General features: G+C 52.9%; 1 protein-coding gene across 2 annotated transcripts; it reads right to left on the bottom strand.

Moving 5' to 3' along the window:
* Positions 1-1,565: 1,565 nt before the first annotated feature.
* On the bottom strand, positions 1,566-17,080 carry CSAD (cysteine sulfinic acid decarboxylase). Of its 2 annotated transcripts, none has more exons than XM_084610782.1 (15): positions 17,020-17,080; positions 12,073-12,236; positions 10,403-10,529; positions 9,826-9,916; positions 9,110-9,216; positions 8,134-8,249; positions 7,071-7,150; positions 6,531-6,585; positions 6,308-6,424; positions 5,379-5,443; positions 4,873-4,954; positions 3,923-4,122; positions 3,724-3,775; positions 3,309-3,398; positions 1,566-1,993 (listed from the first exon to the last, which is right to left on the bottom strand). In XM_084610782.1, the coding sequence occupies exons 1-15, from the start codon at positions 17,063-17,065 to the stop codon at positions 1,820-1,822; spliced, it is 1,566 nt and encodes a 521-aa protein (XP_084466908.1). In that variant the 5' UTR covers positions 17,066-17,080; the 3' UTR covers positions 1,566-1,819. The 2 variants fall into 2 exon arrangements, with proteins under 2 accessions (XP_084466908.1, XP_084466907.1); XM_084610781.1 differs by lacking the exon at positions 17,020-17,080 and adding an exon at positions 12,706-12,803.
* Between the last annotated feature and the right edge of the window lie 1,249 nt (positions 17,081-18,329).

Raw genomic sequence — 18,329 nt, 5'->3', positions numbered from 1 at the left:
TTGCGGGGCGGGATTTAAAAAATAGTCCAGTACAGGGCTCTGCTGTTAGGTTTATGTTGTATATGGTCCCTATTGGCCTTATGGCAGCCGGGGAATAGCCAGGGGGCTGGGCTACTGTGGCCACACCCTCTCCCACTATTGGGACGTCCCCCTGCCTGCCACAACAGGGCATGTTGTGGGGTTGGGGTGCAGAGCCAGGTCTGTGCCCATGGGGAACGCACTGTGTACTGGTGGTATTCCTTGGGCGGGGAGGGGCAAGGGAGGTCCTCCTGATTTGCAGCCAGTTTGCACAAGCATTGCTGCAGCAAAGCCACTTCACTAGGCCAGCACGGGCCGGGTTGGGCCCTGCGTTGGGAGTGATGCGGGTCCGTTCGCTGCCTCTGTGCCCAATACCAAAGCAGGAACATGAGCAGCTCCTGGCTCCTGTCCAAGCAAGCAGCCCCCGTGGCCTTGTCTGAGCTGGGCTCCAAGGGGGGAGCGCTAGCAAACGCCGGCTCTCCGCATGTTCTGAATGCCCAGTGGTGATGAGGCCTTGAGCCAAGTCAAAGCCGCTGTTCCCCCACTTCAGCGTGTTAAAATGCCAGCATGAACCTGCTGGCTCCAAGTTGAGTGTGGACACCAGCCAGTGCCACATCCAGCCAGCAGGAGGTCTGTACCCTCCCGTTCCTCCCTCCCCTCCACCCCCCCGAGATCTTGGCCTGGTGCATGGGGGCAAAAAGGCTAGAAGCAGAAGACTGAACGGCCGTGAGCTGGCTGCAGACAGGAGGGCGGATAGCAAGCAGGCTGGGAGCTGGGGCAAAAAGATGGGGATGTTGTGAAGGCCAAAAGTATAAAAGAATGCGAGAGCCATTAATGGACCTATCCTCAATGAACTTATCGGCCAAGATGGTCCGGGACGCAACCCATGCTTTGGGTGTCCCTGAACCTCTGATGGCCACAAGCTGGGACTGGATCACTCAATAATTGCCCTGTTCTGTTCATTTCCTCTGAAGTGTCTGGCACCGGCTGCTGTTAGGAGACCAGATACTGGGCTAGGTGGACCATTGGTCTGACCCAGTATGGCCGTTCTTATGAACTCTCAGACAATGCTGAGAATGCGTACATGGATCTCAAAGCAGGTCAGTCTCACTGTCCTCATTTCACAGACAAGGAAACTGAAGCTCGGGGAGGGGAAGTGACTCATTTACAGGTGCAGAAAGCGAGCTGGGAATAGATAAAGAGTCCCAGGGCAGTGCACTAACCACTGGACCATGCTGCTTCCTCCATCAGAATTGTGTTACTGATTCTCTGGAGCAGTAGGCAATGTTGCAAGACTTCTTGCAGCAGTGAACTTCCAAGCCCACCAAGAGCCCGGTGGTCTCTTTAAGACAGTTTTGCAAACTTCCACCCATTCAAGGTGAGTCATTTTAGCTAGCAGGCAAGTAGAATATGATACGGGGGGAGGGGGCAAGCAGAATTTGCACCGGGACTGGTATGGCAATTTAACAAAGGTGGCAGTGGTTTGGATCTAAAACCAAAAGCCATGTTTCCTGCTGTGCTGCTTATGAAATGCGGGGGGGGAGGGAAGCATTTACCAAGCATTTATTAAGAACTGACATGTGCTTAAGTAAATGAATCAGGAATACTTAGGCCAGAGCACTGCTAAGGGCAGGGGAGGAACGACAAAGGAGCACTGTGTTTGACTTGAAAAGCCTGTTTGGAGGCAACCCAGGTGGAGCTTTGTGCCAGTTCCACACAGCTTGGTGCATCTCCACAGCCCATGTGGACTGCCCCACAACCGCCATTCCTCCTATGCAATCAGCTGTGTCTATTGGGCTCCCTACAAATCTGTGCCCAGTCTCTCAATCTCATCCAGGAAGAAATCCAAATCCTGCTTGGTGACCATGGGATTTGTGACAACCTGGCGGAAGAAGTTGACCTTGCTGCCAAGGGGTTGGTAGCCCACCATCATGGACCCTTTCTTCATCATCCGCTCCTTGATAGCTGGAGCCACCTAGGCGGAGCCGCACATAACATCAGCATCAGTCAGTGGAGCACATAGCCACCTAATTAGCCAGCTGTGATACAAACCTGTAACCCTTCTCCTGGGCTATAGAGTAGACCCTTCCAATGGCCAACCCAGCCCATCTAGCTAGCTCAGGGTTTGGGGCCTTGTGTGGTGACTGTCCCCTTTAAGAAGGATTAGGGTCCAGTGCACCTGTGATGTCAGCCACCTTCCAGTTAGGCTTAAGAGAGGGCCCCCTGAGCCAGCAGAGGAATCAGGCACTGGAGCTGTGCAGGAGCCCCAGAGGAGCAGTGATGGAGTTGCTTGGGGAAAAAGCTTCAGGAGACTCAGTGGAGAGAGCTAAGTTGGGGTGGGAGCAGGAACAGGACTGTTGGTAGAGGGACCCTGATGGGTAGAAGGCCTGGGAAGTGGCCCCAAGGCAAAAGGGGAAGATCTAGCTCAGCCAGAGGGAGCTGAGCCCAGAAGCAAGAGGGTGGATCCCCCTGAGCAGGGGTGGGACTCCTAGGGAAAAGCTGGGGAGCTCTTTGGCAAAGCCTTGAGGGAAGGGTAGTCATACCCAGGCAGGGAGACCTGGAGCAGGCGCCAAAGGAAGTGGGAGTACCGTGCTGCTACTGATTCTGCGGTGGGTGAGGCCCTAGACGGGGGGAGGGGGAAATGATTGGGTGTGTTCACTGTGGGCACTGGAGAAAGGTTTCACTTGCAAGGTTGTGGAGGAGTCACAGCACGGGTGTATAGGAAGACATTCTGCCCAGAGGCAGATGGGCTACATTCCTTTCAAATAAAAGGGAAACTGAGGCTGAGCACACCTGTTGTGCTGTGGGCTGATGCCAGAAAGTGTCCCCACAAGGGGTCACCATATAGCAGCTTGGATTTTGAAAGGTGTCAATGGGATTTGGGTGCGGGACTCCCTAAGAGATTCCCTGGGTGCTGGATGTCCAACTCTGCCAGGCAGCTTTGAAAATCCCTGTCATGGATAATGCCTGGAACTCTGGTGTCTAAGTGTGACAAGAGACATCAGCTAAGGCCAGTGGGACACAGACCTAGGACCTTGGATACAAAGAAACAGTGACGTCTAAGTACACAGTAAGCTAGAGAAGCAGCTAGCAAAGAGAAAGCTGGGGTGCCGCAGCCTGGGAGTTGGCAGGGGGACAGGACAGACAGACACACACATTCTCTCTCTGTCTCTCTCCACAAGTCTGGGGGGGACTGCACTGGAGTTTACTACCATCCACAGAGACTATCTATCCATCAGAAAACAGGGCCCCCACATCCCCAGCCCACTCCCAGCATTCCCTGTACTCACCTTTCCCAGTCTCTCCCAGTAATCAGCACAGCCCTGCTTGCCCTGGAGGCTGGGCGGCACAAACCAGAAACACAGATTGACGAACTCAGGCTGGGGGAGGTAAAAGAGAAGGGGTCACCAGCAGGGATCTCTGTAAGTAAACAACCCGAGCACCCTGAAACCTCAGCTAATGGAGGTGCAGCCTCTGGAGCCTGGACAGGATCCAAGCCTGCTCCCCCCTTGCTTATGGCTCTAGGAACACCCAGGGAGATTGGATTTCATTGCTGGTAAACTCACATAACAAGGTTAAATAGCTGCTGCCCGCCCACCCATCAATAAGGGCTTTGGGAATCCATGATACACTCTCCCCGCTCCCTTGGAAAACGACAAGCTCCGGATGAGCCGTGGTGTAGCAATGGCTCCAGATGGCCCATACCTCTATCACCAGCTGGAAACCTTCCCTTTTCTTTATTTCATCAGCCAGGTACCTAGAGAGGATGAAGAACACATCATTGATCTTTGTGGTGGGCATAAAGCAATCGTGAGCTAGAGACACCATCCATCTGTAAGGATCATGGGGCATCACTAGAGCACCTCTTGGGGTCAGGGGTACACCTGTATCCCCCACCCCATACCTAGTGAACTCGAAGGCCCTGTCCACTCGCTTCTCCAGCCCCTCGGTCCCATTGGCCTTCCACATCAGCCACAGCTTGAGGCAGTCCACCTTGCGGCCACACTGGATGGTCTTGTCTCCCGTGTCGTAGGCCATGTCATAGAACTTGTCGGTCTGGAAGAGGTAGGTGGCGTTGGCGCAGTGGCACCTCTGCAGCAGGCCCTGAAATGGGAGGGTCCGGCAAACACATCAGCATGTCCCGACCAGGGCCCCATGGGAAGGCAGGGACAAAGCATGGGCCATCCAGGCCAGCAAGAGAGCACTGAGGGAGCTGGATTGGCTCTACATGGTCACATAAACTCCACTTCCAACAACACCCAGCAGGGGGTGCTGCAGGGAGTGGGGTAGGAGCACTGGCTGAAGGGGAGTGCCCAGCTACTCCAGTCCCAGCCCCTCCCAGCAGGGGGCACTGTAGGGAATGGGGCAGGACTATTGGCTGCGGGGGAGCTCCCTGTCACTTCATTTCCAGCCTCTTCCAGCAGGAGACACTGTAGAGAGCAGAACATAAGCTGCATCCATCACAGCGGGGTTATAATTGCCTGCCTCTGCAGGGGAGGGAATCAGAGTAACAGCCGTGTTAGTCTGTATTCGCAAAAAGAAAAGGAGTACTTGTGGCACCTTAGAGATTAACCAATTTATTTGAGCATCAGCTTTTGTGAGCTACAGCTCACTTCATCGGATGCATACTGTGGAAAATACAGAAGATGTTCTTATACATACAAACCATGAAAAAATGGGTGTTTATTTTCATGGTTTGTATGTATAAGAACATCTTCTGTATTTTCCACAGTATGCATCCGATGAAGTGAGCTGTAGCTCACGAAAGCTTATGCTCAAATAAATTGGTTAGTCTCTAAGGTGCCACAAGTCCTCCTTTTCTTTTTAGGGGAGGGAATGGCGGCGAAAACCTACGGAGCTATCTCGAAGCAGGAAGGCAGAGCACTGCAAACCCGTCATCAGCATCTTGTGGGGGTTCCAAGCCACCGAATCCGCCCTGCAAGGGAAAGGGAGACTCAGTGAGACATTAACATCAGCTGGGCCAGGGAAAGGGCTGGAGAGCAGGGGAGCACTGGGATGGCTGTGGGTGCTCTGGGCAGCGGACAGCCAGCTACAGGAGGTGTATGGAATGGGATATTCACCAGCAGGAGCAGAGCTGCACAAACTGATATTGATGCCACCATGTGCTAATTTCAGGGTCTTACAGGCACAGGCTGCCCATGCTGGATCGCACAGGGAGGGATCATCTCCAGCTCTGCCTCAATTCCTGTTCTCAGTGTGTCCTTGAAGTTCCTCACCCCGATGTAAAGTTCTGCATAACCGGCCCCTCACCTGATCGAGCAGGCTCTGACCTCCACTACTCCCATGAAGCTGCGAGCATGACAGTTAACCCTGTCCCCCGGTTTGGGGACAGTACGCACCTGTCTATCCCACGCAGCAGATGTCTGTGTCTTCTGGAGAGCAGGGCGCTCCCACCCCATGCAGCCTGCCAAGGAAGAACAGGGAGAGACAGTAGTGCTTTGAGTTCAATCAGCAGCCAGTGGGGAGCTACATGTGGCTAAATCCGCTGAGACTGAGGCATGCTGCACCTTCAGCCAAGGGGAGCCCTGTTTCAAGATGGTCCCTTCTAGCCCAGCCTAGGGCCTCTTCTCTCACTGTGACATCTACGATCCCCTGCCTTTGGCTGCTCTAAGGGGAGAGCTTGACCCTAAAGTCTCCTGCCTGGATTTTGCAAGAGGCCCAGTGCACATGGAGAGAGGACACTAGAGGAGGAATGCAGGAGGAATGCAGCTGTTGGTTCCAACACCAAACTGGCCTATATGAACTGGCAGGTGACTTTCAGTCTGGATGCACAAGAGATGGCACACACACAAAACTACTGTCCAAGTGGCCCAGGGGGAAGATGGGAAGGCACTGGAGGACTAGCGGCCCCCAAGCATTGCATCCTCGCTGTGGAGTGATGGCAGCAGACCAGTTGCACTCACTTCGGCTTCAGCCGGTGCCCCAGTGGTGTTACCAGCATCGCGGAACATGAGTGATGGTTTGCATGGGTGGATGGGAGAGAGATCACAGGATCCTTCACACTACAACAGGAGCGAACTCGGCTGTGGAGACAAGCCGTGTGGGGGTTAGGGATAGGGCTTGTCAATTACCAGCAATGCTGGATCAGTTCAGCCAAGCTGTGGTAACCGAAGGTTCCCAGTGACCTCCTCATCCGCTCCCCTAGCCCCACCTCCCTTCCCGGTCAGCTGTCTGTGCCAAAGTCACATGCGCTCAAGGACGGAGTCCTTCCTAAATCTCTAGCTCCCTAGGGCACATCTCCCTGCCCCGCCCTCCTTGGGGGACTCACGTCCACGTGAAACCAGGCCCCATGGCGCTCACACACGTCTGCCACGTCCACCAGTGGGTCGAAGGCTCCCAACACAGTGGTGCCGCAGGTAGCGTTGACGAAGAAAGGACACGCGCCCTGGAAGGGAAGAGGGACAGTGGGCGGTGTTACAGTTACGGGGGTGTACCTAGCAGTCTGCTCCCTGCTCCGCAGACCAGGCCCCCTCGCCCCACCCCATACTCACCTCAGATTTTGCCTTGTTGATCTGTTTCTCCAAGTCTGCAGGTATCATTTTCCCCCTGAGGATGAGAGCACAAATTATCCCTGGGGTCCGCCTCCATGCAGAGAGCAGAGATGGATTCTTCTACCCAAGTCCATGCAGGTGGTTCAAGGGAAGCGCCTGTGGGAGCTGTTAGCTACCCAGCTCCCTGCTCAGGCCAGCAAGAGTCACTGATAGGACCCGTGGAGGAGTGATGGCTTTCGGGAGCTCCCAGCCACTGCAGTCGCAGCCTCCTCCAGATACAGAGCCTGAAGGAAATGGGGCATGTGTCCTAGGTGTTGGGGCGCACCCAGCTACTCCAGTCCCAGCCTCTCCCAGGAGGGGGCGCTGATTGCTGGGGCGATTCCAGCTCCCAGAAAGAAGTCCTGGGGTGCTTCCAGCGACTGTCATACCAGCCTCTCCCAGCAGGAGGTGCTGTAGGAAGGGAAGGAGGCATGCTCAGCCGAATGGAACCAGTGCCAGGTCTGGATAAAGGCCACAAGTTTTCCCAGCGTGAGCTCTCACCTCTCATCCACTCCGACCAGGTAGATGTTGTCTGTGCCAATGCCCAGGAAAGCTGCCCCCTTCTTGACGGAGTAGTGGCACTATGGGGGAAGGCAGAAGGGAGGGAATCAGCACTGACTCCTGCCAGGGTCCAATCCCAAACTAATCACAGGGCAGGAAGTGTCATTTAGAGGTGAGAGCTGCAGAATCCCTAGGAGTCAGGGCTGCTTTAACTGAATGCACCATTTTCTCCTGTATTGCAGGGGGGCTGTGAGCCATTGAACCAAACTGTAAACCCTGGATATAATGGAAACCACTTCAAGTGAGGGGGTGCTGCAGCACCCCCCGCACTCCTAGTTCCAGCACCTATGCTGGATTGTGTATTCTGTGATACTTTAGCCCTGCTGCGTTATTCCCACGGGGGACCCCGGGTGGAGGGAGAACTGATGTGCCTTAGTTCTCCAAAAGGGCCCCTGGTACTCTGGTAAGAGGCCCATTCGAAGGGTGTGGACGGTATAGACAGATTAAGACATTTACGGGATTTTGGGGCCTGGTCCAAATTAGCAGAAAAAGGCTACGGCAAGAAGCCCTGGGCTGCAGTTCTTTGAACTGCACCCTCCGTCGCGTCCCTCTCCTCCCTCCCACAACACCTCTCAGGCATCTACAAGTGCGGGACAGACCACTACTCTGAAATCCAGCTGAATCCAGGTCTGGGCATCCTTCCCGGTGCAGATAGCGACCCTCAGGCATTGCAACCCTTAACCCTCTGGTTCACGCACTTGGCCTAACTCCATCCTACAACGCAATGCTTCCTGTTTGAAAAGGACCCCCAAAAGCCCCTGGTCCCTGTGCTGGGCTATGTGTATGGCACGCCAGCCAAACTGGGGAGGGGGACTGTAGATGGCAGGGGTTAAGACAAATGGCACGGATGCTGAGGGAAGAAGTGGGTCATGCTCTGGGCCCTGCTGATTCGCGGCTCCAGTGGGGTGACACTACAGCACCCCATCCTTCAGGGGAGACGAAGCTCAGCCCCGTCTTCTCATGCGCCTGTCATGGCTAGTGAAGGGGAAACTCCAGATTGCACCTCTTGCGAAGTAAACATCGCCAGCCTCGGCAGTGCCCAGATGCCCGTCCGCTTGCTGTCCGGGAAACGCTGGTACCGTGCCACGTTCATGGCATATATATTGGAGAGGGAGCCTCCTGCAGGGAAACAAACCCACAGAGATCAGTGCAAGCCTGTCACCCATTCCCCATGTGCTGCAGGACAGGAACAAGGACAGCTTTGGAGGGGAAGGAGGCTTCCGTGAGCAGGATTCAATCACCACACCGAGAAGAAACTCACTCTGCAGGGCACTGCTAGGAGGATGTTCACACTGCTGTGGTGAGGAAGCTGGAATCAGCAAGGCACTGCTGAGAGGAAGCTCACACTGGTGGAAGGAGGTTGGATTGGCAGGGCACTGCCAGGAGGATGCTCACACTGACCGAGAACTGCTGGGAGGAAGGCCCAGGTTTCGGTGGTATATCACCGTAAGAGCATCAGGTTCTAGGACTCTGCATAAGAAGGCAGGGCTTTTTTGCTGACTCACCTTAGTGCCGGGCGCCAGAACCCTGCAGAGAGAGACAGAGGTCTGCTGCCTCCTTCTGTATGGGAGGTCCTATGCGGTCCAAGCCATGACATAAAACGGGATGGAGGGACATAAAACGGGATGGAGGCAGAGGGAACTAAGGGTAAAGATCGGGGAAGTCCTACAGAGAAGCACCCTAGGAAGAGCCAAGCTCAGGAGAAAGCTTTGGCCACAGGTTATGTTCTGTTGTTGCTGTTTAAGTGAACCATAAAGGCAAACTGCAGGGAGGGCCGAGTCTGGCTCTGGCCCAGTGTGTATGCCAGGGAGGGCGGAGTCTGCCCCCTATGTCAGCTGGGGTGCCAGCTGCTAACCCTGCTCACACACTTCTTTCAGGGATCTCCAAGCCCTGCAGGAAACCCGGGTCACGAAAGGGCAGTGATGCCCTGGGTGCCCTGGGCTTGACCCTCCCTCTGGCAGTATACCAGCCTCACGCACCTGGGCAGAATATCCCGTCTCCACTCCCCCAGCCAATCAGCTCCCGCAGCTTCTTCAGCACCGTCTCCTCCATCAGCACGAACACAGGGGCGATCTCGTAGGTGTACCTGGGCCACACAGACACACCTCAGCGAGGCACCCGGCCACTGGGGGAGGGGCGTCCCTGGAGCTGCACAGGAGATGGATAGCCCTGGAGGGAAGTGAAAACTGCAGGGTGCTGGGCCATATTGCAGATTGCAGACCAGCTAGGCAGTGATGGGAGCCCTGATTCAAGAGCACCTGGGCGTGGAACAGTAGTGGGGGCGGTGGGTCGGGATTGAGGGGCATCAGCAGAGCAGTGTGTGGGGAGCCCAGGGCAGGAATAGGGGGAGGCTGCAGGTAAAGATGAAGGTGCTCTGACAGAGATGCACAATCCCTGGGCCCGCACTATACCAGCTTTGGTGGTGCTGTTAGTCAGGAGAGCCAAATCCATACCCCATCTACATGTAAAGGAGAGAGACTGCAGCCTCTGGGACCCTCGGGGCCAAAATGACAACCCAGAACTTCCCCCCACCTTGTGAATTTCACCCACCACTCCCTGTCTTTTGGCAGCAAACAGCCCCTGCATTCTTCCTCTCCTGTGTCCTTAACTGTCCTTGTGCCCCACCCCCAGCCAGATGCGCTGCCTGCCTGGGCAGCTCAGGCAAAGGGTGCTCAGAGACAGGGCAAGTACGTACTGGCTGGTGTTGAGCGTCTCTGTGATCATCCGTCCCACCAAGGCATGGGGATCCAGCCCCGAAAACAGCTGGTTAAAGAAACGAGGATGACCTGGGGCAGGGGGGAGGGAAGAGAGAGAGAGAGCCTTTAACACAGGGAAAGAGCAGGAAACAGAGCTTTTGTTCTCATTAAACCTGGTCTAGATCCGAAGTAACATCAGCAGACATCAGTCTCCAGCTCAGCCCTACACTGGGCAGCCCCCAGGACCTGTGAGTCCATAAATACAGCCTCTACCATTTGAGCTAAAGGAGAATCTTTGTGAGCTGTAACAGTTTTAAGGCTGTTACCCTCTTTGGGCTGCAGCTGCTAGAGGGCGATAGCCACATTCACTTGGCTGGGCTCCAGTGACGTATACACCCTAGTTGGTATGTCACAGCTGCGCTGATATCCCTTATGGATGTAGTTCTGACCTAGCATTCAGGCCCTGCTCAGTGGAGGGCGAGCCTTGTTCTCCCTCTGACACACAGGCAGCAGGAGGCCGGGGACCTCCTCCATGGGCAGCACCAGGCCCAGCCGTCAGAGTGTCTCATCACCTACATGTTTTCACGCTGTAGTGGATGACATCCCGGCAGAGCTCCAGCACCCTCTGCTGGGGCTCCCCACTGCTCCTCATCTCCAGGTCCAGGATTTTCTGCAGGTCATGGGGCTCCCTCCAGTCACAGACCTGAAGAGACAGAGACAACTCATCAGCAGTCTGCTCCGGTCCTGCTGAGCTGGGAAAACAGCCCTTTCCTGGAGGCTCCCTCTCCAGGGGGCACAGGGCAAGCAGGGCCCACCTCAGCAAGGAGCCTCCCTACAGCTGGGGGCAAGGCTGGTAGAAGATGCCCAGCTCATGACCTCAGGAGCCTGTGCACATGTGTGAGGGGGCTTACTCCAGGCTGGGGGAAAGAAGTCGGGTCCTGTCTAAGCAGCAGCAGGGGGAAGCTCATTTCTAGGCACTCTCCACCCCACCATCCCTGGCAATGGAGGAGTCTGGAATGGTCACCCCCGCTCCCCCGACCGCAGCGTATCCGTCCAGCCTTTGCTTAGTGCCTAGGACTGTGCATATATTTCCCATGGACTGAGCCCATAAACAGGAAAGGACAGGAGGGGAATGGGGTCCGAGCAGCACCTCAGAGAGAGGCACTCCCTGCGGCCGCAATCCCAGAACTGCTCCCTCCCGGGGCTCCACAGGACCCCTGTGCCACAACACATAGAGCCCTTCCCCAGGCTCTTTCACACCACGGGGCCTCATTTTCCCCCTCTGCAAAGTGGGACAATGCCAGCCTGCCTCCCAGAGCGAGGCCTCCAAGCTCGGTGCCCTGGCATGCCCAGAGTACTTGGAGATCCTCCCTAGGGAGAGGGGACAGCGGAGCACAGTGCCAGTAGCAGTCAGAGGAACAGACAGCACATGCCGAGCAAAGTCACTCCTCTGCTTGCGATCTAAGGCATGAGCGGGCACAGTATGGTGTGGATGGGTGCTGGCGTGCAGCCTGTGGCGGCTCTCCTCTCTAAGGCACGGGTGCAGTCCATAAAGATGTACCATGCTCCTTGAGCTGAGTGGCCAGGCTGAACTGCAGACTGCGACGTGCAGTCTCCACGAGCTCCCCTTTAATATTAAAGCCGAGGGTGCGATCGGTGCTGATTTGTACGGATGGGTGGTCTGTGCCCAGGCTGCAGGGGGCGGCTGGGCAGTCTGTTCTCGACTGGCAGGGGGTGGCCAGACAGTCTGTGCCTTGGTGGCAGGAAGTGGCCACGTGGTCTGTGCCTATATTGTAGGGGGTGACCAGGCAATCTGTGCCAGGGTGGTGGGGCACTCTGTGCCCAGGTAGCAGGGGGTGGCTGTTCAGCCTGTGCCCAGGTGTTAGAGGCCAACTTGGCGGTCTGTGCCTGGACTGCAGGGCGTGGCCTGTAGCACTGGTTAAGGCCAGCTGGATCACTGCTCTGGTGGGGCCATGTTCCGGCCAATGGCTTGGAAAAGCCAATGATCATCACTGCTCCGGGCAAAGGGCACCTGGAGACAGGGAGAGGGCGAATGATCACCACTGGCAGCAACTCGGCTTAGAAACAGACAGGAGCCCTTTGCAAAGCACCTTTGGGGTAAGAGGGAAAACTCCCTCCCCTGCCCATACCAAAGAGGGGCCAGCCACAGGCTACCCCATGGAAGGGGTGGGGCTACACTCCAGCCTCCTGGACTGCTCAGCCGCCACTGCCCTCAGGAGCCCCACCTTTTCTTTGACATCTGTCCCTTTCCTGACAGCTTCCTCCAGGATGATCTGGAAAGCTTCCTGCAGGAACTCTTCGCCAGCCGCCTTATCCAGGGCGGGGTGGGACAGGGGGTCTTCTGCCATCGTCAGTCGTTTCCCCCCGAGCATGCCTCTGTACAACCACTCTGGAAAAAAGCCACCCAGTGTCTTGTTACCTGTCCAGTCCTGTGAGAACTATACCCAGATCACACGGGCAAAGTACAAAGGAAATGATCTGTTACTGACAAATCACGCCACACAGCAGCTCTTAAAGGACCCCTTGCTGTTTCCAGAAGATTTTCTATTTGCCAGACACAAATAGAGTCAAATTCACATAGCCCCCTGCTGGGCTCAGTCCAAACAGGCTGGCTCCGAGATACCTCTGTGTGCTAATTGCTGTTTGCCACAGAAATGCCAGGGACAGCCCAGGCCAGAGTGATGCTGAGACACTACAAACTCCTTTGGGAAAAGTGATCATTACGGATCATCCGGTGCTCGAGGAAGGGGCCACCGATGGGAGCTTTCTGAACACCTTTCTTCTTTCCCTCCCAGCCCCTCTCTCTCGTTCCCCCCTACTTGTGGTTCAGGCACCGTGGAGAGGTAGCAGCTCCTTACCTGCCAGCTCCCAGAGGTGAAATGAACTAGGCAGCTCTGGCCAAAATGCACTCTGTTGGGCCCAGTGCAGTCCACAGAGCCCTGCCCTCATATTCCCTGCAGAGGTGTGGCTAGCAAGGACTATAAATCCAGGGTGCGGCACTCCATCAGACTACTGGAGGAGGTCAACAAGTACTGTAGGAACTACAAGCCCCTGCATGCAATGCACCAATTTAAGTCACGAGAAAGCGCAGAGAATGGAGACTGCTTTAGCAAGCAATGGATGTGCAATACAAGGTTCACTTTTATGCAGCAGGAAAAATGAGCACCCTCTGCCCTAAACATTAACTTATGCCCTCAACATCCTAATACGCGTGAGAGAAAGGCTGGTCTTGTGATTAAGAGACTGACCTGGGATTTAGGAGAGCTGAGTTTAGTTCTTGGTGCTACCACAGATTCCCTGTGTGAGTGGGGGCAAATTACATGAATCTCAGTGTGCCTCAGTTTCCACTCTGTAAAATGGATTAAACTCGATAAGTTTATGGAGGAGATGGTATGATGGGATAACATGGTTTTGGTAATTAAATATTCATGGTAAATAGGCCCAATGGACTGTGATGGGTTTTTAGATGGGGTAAGATCCAAGTTACCCGGGAAAGAATTTTCTGTATTAGGAGTGGTGGGTGAAATTCTGTGGCCTGCATTGTGCAGGAGGTCAGACTAGATGATCATAATGGTCCCTTCTGACCTAAATATCTATGAAAAAAAAACTTTATAACCTCCATTCCATGATTCTATGAAAATGAGGATGATAAAGCTTCCTTTCTCCTGCCCTTGTCTATTTAGACTGTACACTCTTTGGACAGGGACATCAATCACCATACGTTTATACAGTGCCTAGTATAATGGGGCGCCTATCCTGAGTGGGTCCTTTAATACAACTAATAAATACATTCCCCAATTTAGCTGCACCAGCTAATTCTCCGCTAAATACTTGCTCAGTGCAAGTCACACTTGCTCACTGAGTGCCAGGTGAGTGCTACCTCCCCACTTGCACCAATTTTTCTTACACCTGATATAATGGAATTGCTATGCTGACGCCCCTGATTTCTGTCTTTCTCCTGCTCTGTGCATCCTACAGCTAAAGCAAACCTTGCAACTCCCAGTGCACAAATGGAACAAAACAGACCTTGTAGAGGATTTGCCACACTGGATCAAATGACTGGTTCATCCAGTCTGGCCTCATGAATCCTGCCAACAACTGCTACTTCAAAGAAAAGTTAATGTAATCCCATCATGCACCTGGCCGAATATGCAATGATGTACAGAGGTGGTAACAAAAAATTATGTTCCAATCCCACACAGGCTTTCAGCTCACATTACAGCATGAGAAGTACTTACTCTTATCTGAGCCTGCCAAGCTATAAATGTTATTACTGGATATAAAACCCATTCATGCCTTCTTCCAATCCAGCCACAGCCGTTCTCCTGGGGCAATGCACAGACTGATTAAGTGCTGCCTGAAGACTTGTTTCCATTTATTGGGGATTTAAATTTAGCAACCGTTTGTTTCAGGAATGGAAATTCCAGCAATTTTTAGGAGGTTCCTAGTGTAACGAATACAAAACTCAAATCAAGGGCAGGCTACAGTCTTCTTACCTCATTGATTCTGAACCTTTCCCATGCTGAGCCCCCAAGTTACAAGAGGCAGAGGTTTCAAGCCTCCTCTCCCATCTAGCCTTAAAGATAGGGAGGGTGGTCGTGTCCCCCCGAACCGTGTTTGCAGATGCCAGGTCTTAGTTTATGTACCTGAAATGCAAAGCTTGGACTTGAAAGCTCAGGGTTGCTGAGATCTGGCCTGTTCAGTCTGATCCATTTGGTTTGGCCCAGTATTTGGCTCACTCTGATCCAAATCTCCCCCAAAATCTAGAGTGTTTGGATCCTGCAGGGTCCATCTCTGCTGGTTATTATAACGCATTATTTACAGTTGGCAGCACCTCGGACACAAAGGAAGCCAAGGTCCCTGCCCTGAAGAGCTTTCCTTCTAGAAAGGATGGATGCTGAGATACAAAAGGAGGAGTGACCAAGGAGAGACTGAGAGAAGAGAACAAGGAGAAAGGAAAATCTGCTCTTGCAAGAGCATCATAGGTGACAGAGCCAGGGCTGGGGGGTGAGGGGGGGTTGCAGGCAAAGGGCAATTGCCTCCCCACTTTTTAAACAGAGGACCCATGCCCCCCACTTTGAGAACATAGGTGCTCGGCAACAGGTCAGCATGGAGGTAACCTGGGATGCTACAGCTAGGACCAGGCAGTGGAGTGCAGGGGCAGGAGACAGGTGATGTCAGAAACCAGGGCCACCTGCACAGTGGAGTCACCATAAGAACATAAGAACGGCCACACTGGGTCAGACCAAAGGTCAATGCAGCCCAATATCCTGTCTACTGACAGTGGCCAATGCCAGGTGCCCCAGAGGGAGTAAACCTAACAGGTAATGATCAAGTGATCTCTCTCCTGCCATCCATCTCCACCCTCTGACAAACAGAGGCCAGGGACACCATTCCTTACCTATCCTGGCTAATAGCCATTAATGGACTTAACCTCCATGAATTTATCCAGTTCTCTTTTAAACCCTGTTATAGTCCTAGCCTTCACAACCTCCTCAGACAAGGAGTTCCACAGGTTGACTGTGCGCTGAGTGAAGAAGAACTTCCATTTATTTGTTTTAAACCTGCTGCCCATTAATTTCATTTGGTGGCCCCTAGTTCTTATATTATGGGAACAAGTAAATAACTTTTCCTTATTCACTTTCTCCACACCACTCATGATTTTATAGACCTCTATCATATCCCCCCTTAGTCTCCTCTTTTCCAAGCTGAAAAGTCCTAGCCTCTTTAATCTCTCCTCATATGGGACCCGTTCCAAACCCCTAATGATTTTAGTTGCCTTTCTCTGAACCTTTTCTAATGCCAGTATATCTTTTTTGAGATGAGGGGACCACATCTGTATGCAGTATTCAAGATGTGGGCGTACCATGGATTTATATAAGTGGGGAGCAGGAGCTGAGCACAGGTAGAGGGAGGCGGAGACCAGACAGGCCATGCAAGGCTTCATCCCTTGTTCCCCTGAGCCTCCCCAGCTCGCCCCTGCCCTTTTGAGAATATAGGTGCTTGGTATCAGGTCAGCACAGGGGGAGCCAGGATGCTGCAGCCAGGACCAGACAGGGCAGCACAGAAGCCAGAGCTTCCGAGAGCCCGAGGTGGAACTGGAGGATGTCGGGAGTTGGGTACCAGGGTCACCTGGACAGTGGGGTCATCCGCAGGAGGAGCAGGAGCCAAGCATAGGTAGTGGGAAAGGCAGGAACAGGACGAGCTCTGCAGGGAGACACTTCTTGTTCCAATGGGCATCCCCCAGCTGCCCCCCTCTTTTGGTTGCTGCTTAGCTCCCCCAACTTTTCTGGTCCTTGCAGCACCACTGGAGAGCGCTCATTCCCAAAGAACACATTACTTTGACCCCAGTTGAGGAAAGGACATTAAACATGTGCTTAACTCCCACAAGCTGATACTCTCCTGAGTCAGGGCTTTAATTTGCTTCTTGAGCCAAACTTCTCTCCTGTTGATTCACTTATCACTTAACCCCAAGCTTTCTAAAATCATGAGTGAGGTCCCAAAAATCATGAGATTTTTAAAAAATATCATGATTTTAAACCAAATAAAATTAAAATGGGCTTCTTTTGCTTTAATTACTGGTTTCTGAGCCTGTAGGTCACATTGGCTTCACATTTTCACACTCTTCTCTGCAACCATGAGGGTTAGAAACTTAGATTTTTTTGTAAATGATAGCTGAGATGCTCTTCTAACCACAGGAATCCAGGAACTACGGTTTTCAGGCACCAGATATTGTCAGACTTGTAATAAAATCATCAGAGTTGGCAGCACTGCTGACTGGTTGAGGGGGATATTTTCAAAAGTACCTAAGGGATTTCAGAGCACAAGCCCCAGTGATTTTCTATGCCACTTGTGCTCCTGGGGAAAATCTCCTCCTTCGTTTGTTAAAATAAATACTACTCTTGTTTATGATCAGGGCTGCAAATAGTAAGGACCATGAAACCTACTCGTTCTGAAAAGTAATTGGAAGGCAGAGAGGGATCTGAGTCACAGAGAGCATGTTACAATCACAACCCCTGGGTAAGATGAGGCCTTTCACTGTAAATCATTAAATTTTCAGCTTTTGAACTCACCCTTTATTCCATCTCATTTACCTGCAAGAATGAATATCACCCTTTTACAGACCTACTCCACTCCAGGAAACCACCCCTAATTCATAAGAATCCACTTACCTTCCAAATGTGCTTTGCCCAACAGCCTGCTGCCTGCTTTCTGCATGAGTATCCCCTAAAGGAAGGGAAGGTGGGGAGGGAAAAGGAACTCTGTGGGAGCAGCGTGGCCAGCACACCACATCAGGATCAATTCCTATACCCTGACCTACGGATCCAAATGGGAAATTAACTACAGGGGTCAGTCCACATGGTATCATCACAGGACTGGCCAGCACCAACAAGGGACAGATCCCTGCCAGACTTTTATTGAGCGCAAATAGGGATTTCAACAACAAGGCACACTTTATTTTAAGCCACCTGCGACATCCCAGATCTGCAATCTGTGAAACGGTCATTGTGATTGGTTTCAGAGTAACAGCCGTGTTAGTCTGTATTCGCAAAAAGAAAAGGAGTACTTGTGGCACCTTAGAGACTAACCAATTTATCTGAGCATAAGCTTTCGTGAGCTACAGCTCACTTCATCGGATGCATACTGTGGAAACTGCAGAAGACATTATATACACAGAGACCATGAAACAATACCTCCTCCCACCCCACTCTCCTGCCGGTAATAGCTTATCTAAAGTGATCACTCTCCTTAAAATGTGTTGCAGAGTAGCAGCCGTGTTAGTCTGTATTCGCAAAAAGAAAAGGAGGACTTGTGGCACCTTAGAGACTAACCAATTTATTAGAGCATAAGCTTTCGTGAGCTAAGTGAGCTGTAGCTCACGAAAGCTTATGCTCTAATAAATTGGTTAGTCTCTAAGGTGCCACAAGTCCTCCTTTTCTTCTTAAAATGTGTATGATTGTGACTGGTCACGTGACTGTGGTAGCCATGAAGGCTGCAGTTGCCAGTCCCTGCCACTAAGGGTCCCCCTTGCTTCTGAAACACCTGTCAGTGACGTGGGGCTGTGTACACTTATTGCAAGGGGTCTGTAGGTCAGGGGGTCACAGGAGTCCGTGTAGATCCCTGTTTCTCTGAGGAGCTTCGCAGGGAACAGTGAGTCCCTTAGCTGTCAGCATCCTGCCCTAAGGTGGGGGGATTTTTCAATGCACAGGGATTGTTAGGCAAAAATCCCTTTGGGATGCACGTTCTTTTGAACCTGTGGGGCAAGGACGGTCTGTTTGTACAGCGCTAGTACGGTGGGATCTTGCTCCGGGACTAGGGCTCCTGGGTTACCACAATACAAATGTTCAATAATAATAATAACACTAATTTAGCACTGATGGAAAGTACCAGCTTGACATCCCCGGCCAGTACAGCACAGACAGCAGCAGGGTATGCCTTGCCCCAGCCCACTGCTCTCTGTTCATGTGCGTCCATCCATCCT

Source organism: Lepidochelys olivacea (assembly GCF_965140295.1).
Source record: "Lepidochelys olivacea isolate rLepOli2 genome assembly, chromosome: 20".
Lineage (NCBI taxonomy): Eukaryota > Metazoa > Chordata > Testudines > Cheloniidae > Lepidochelys > Lepidochelys olivacea.
The sequence above is the reverse complement of the archived record's forward strand: the minus strand, read 5'-3'. Positions and strand labels throughout refer to the sequence as shown.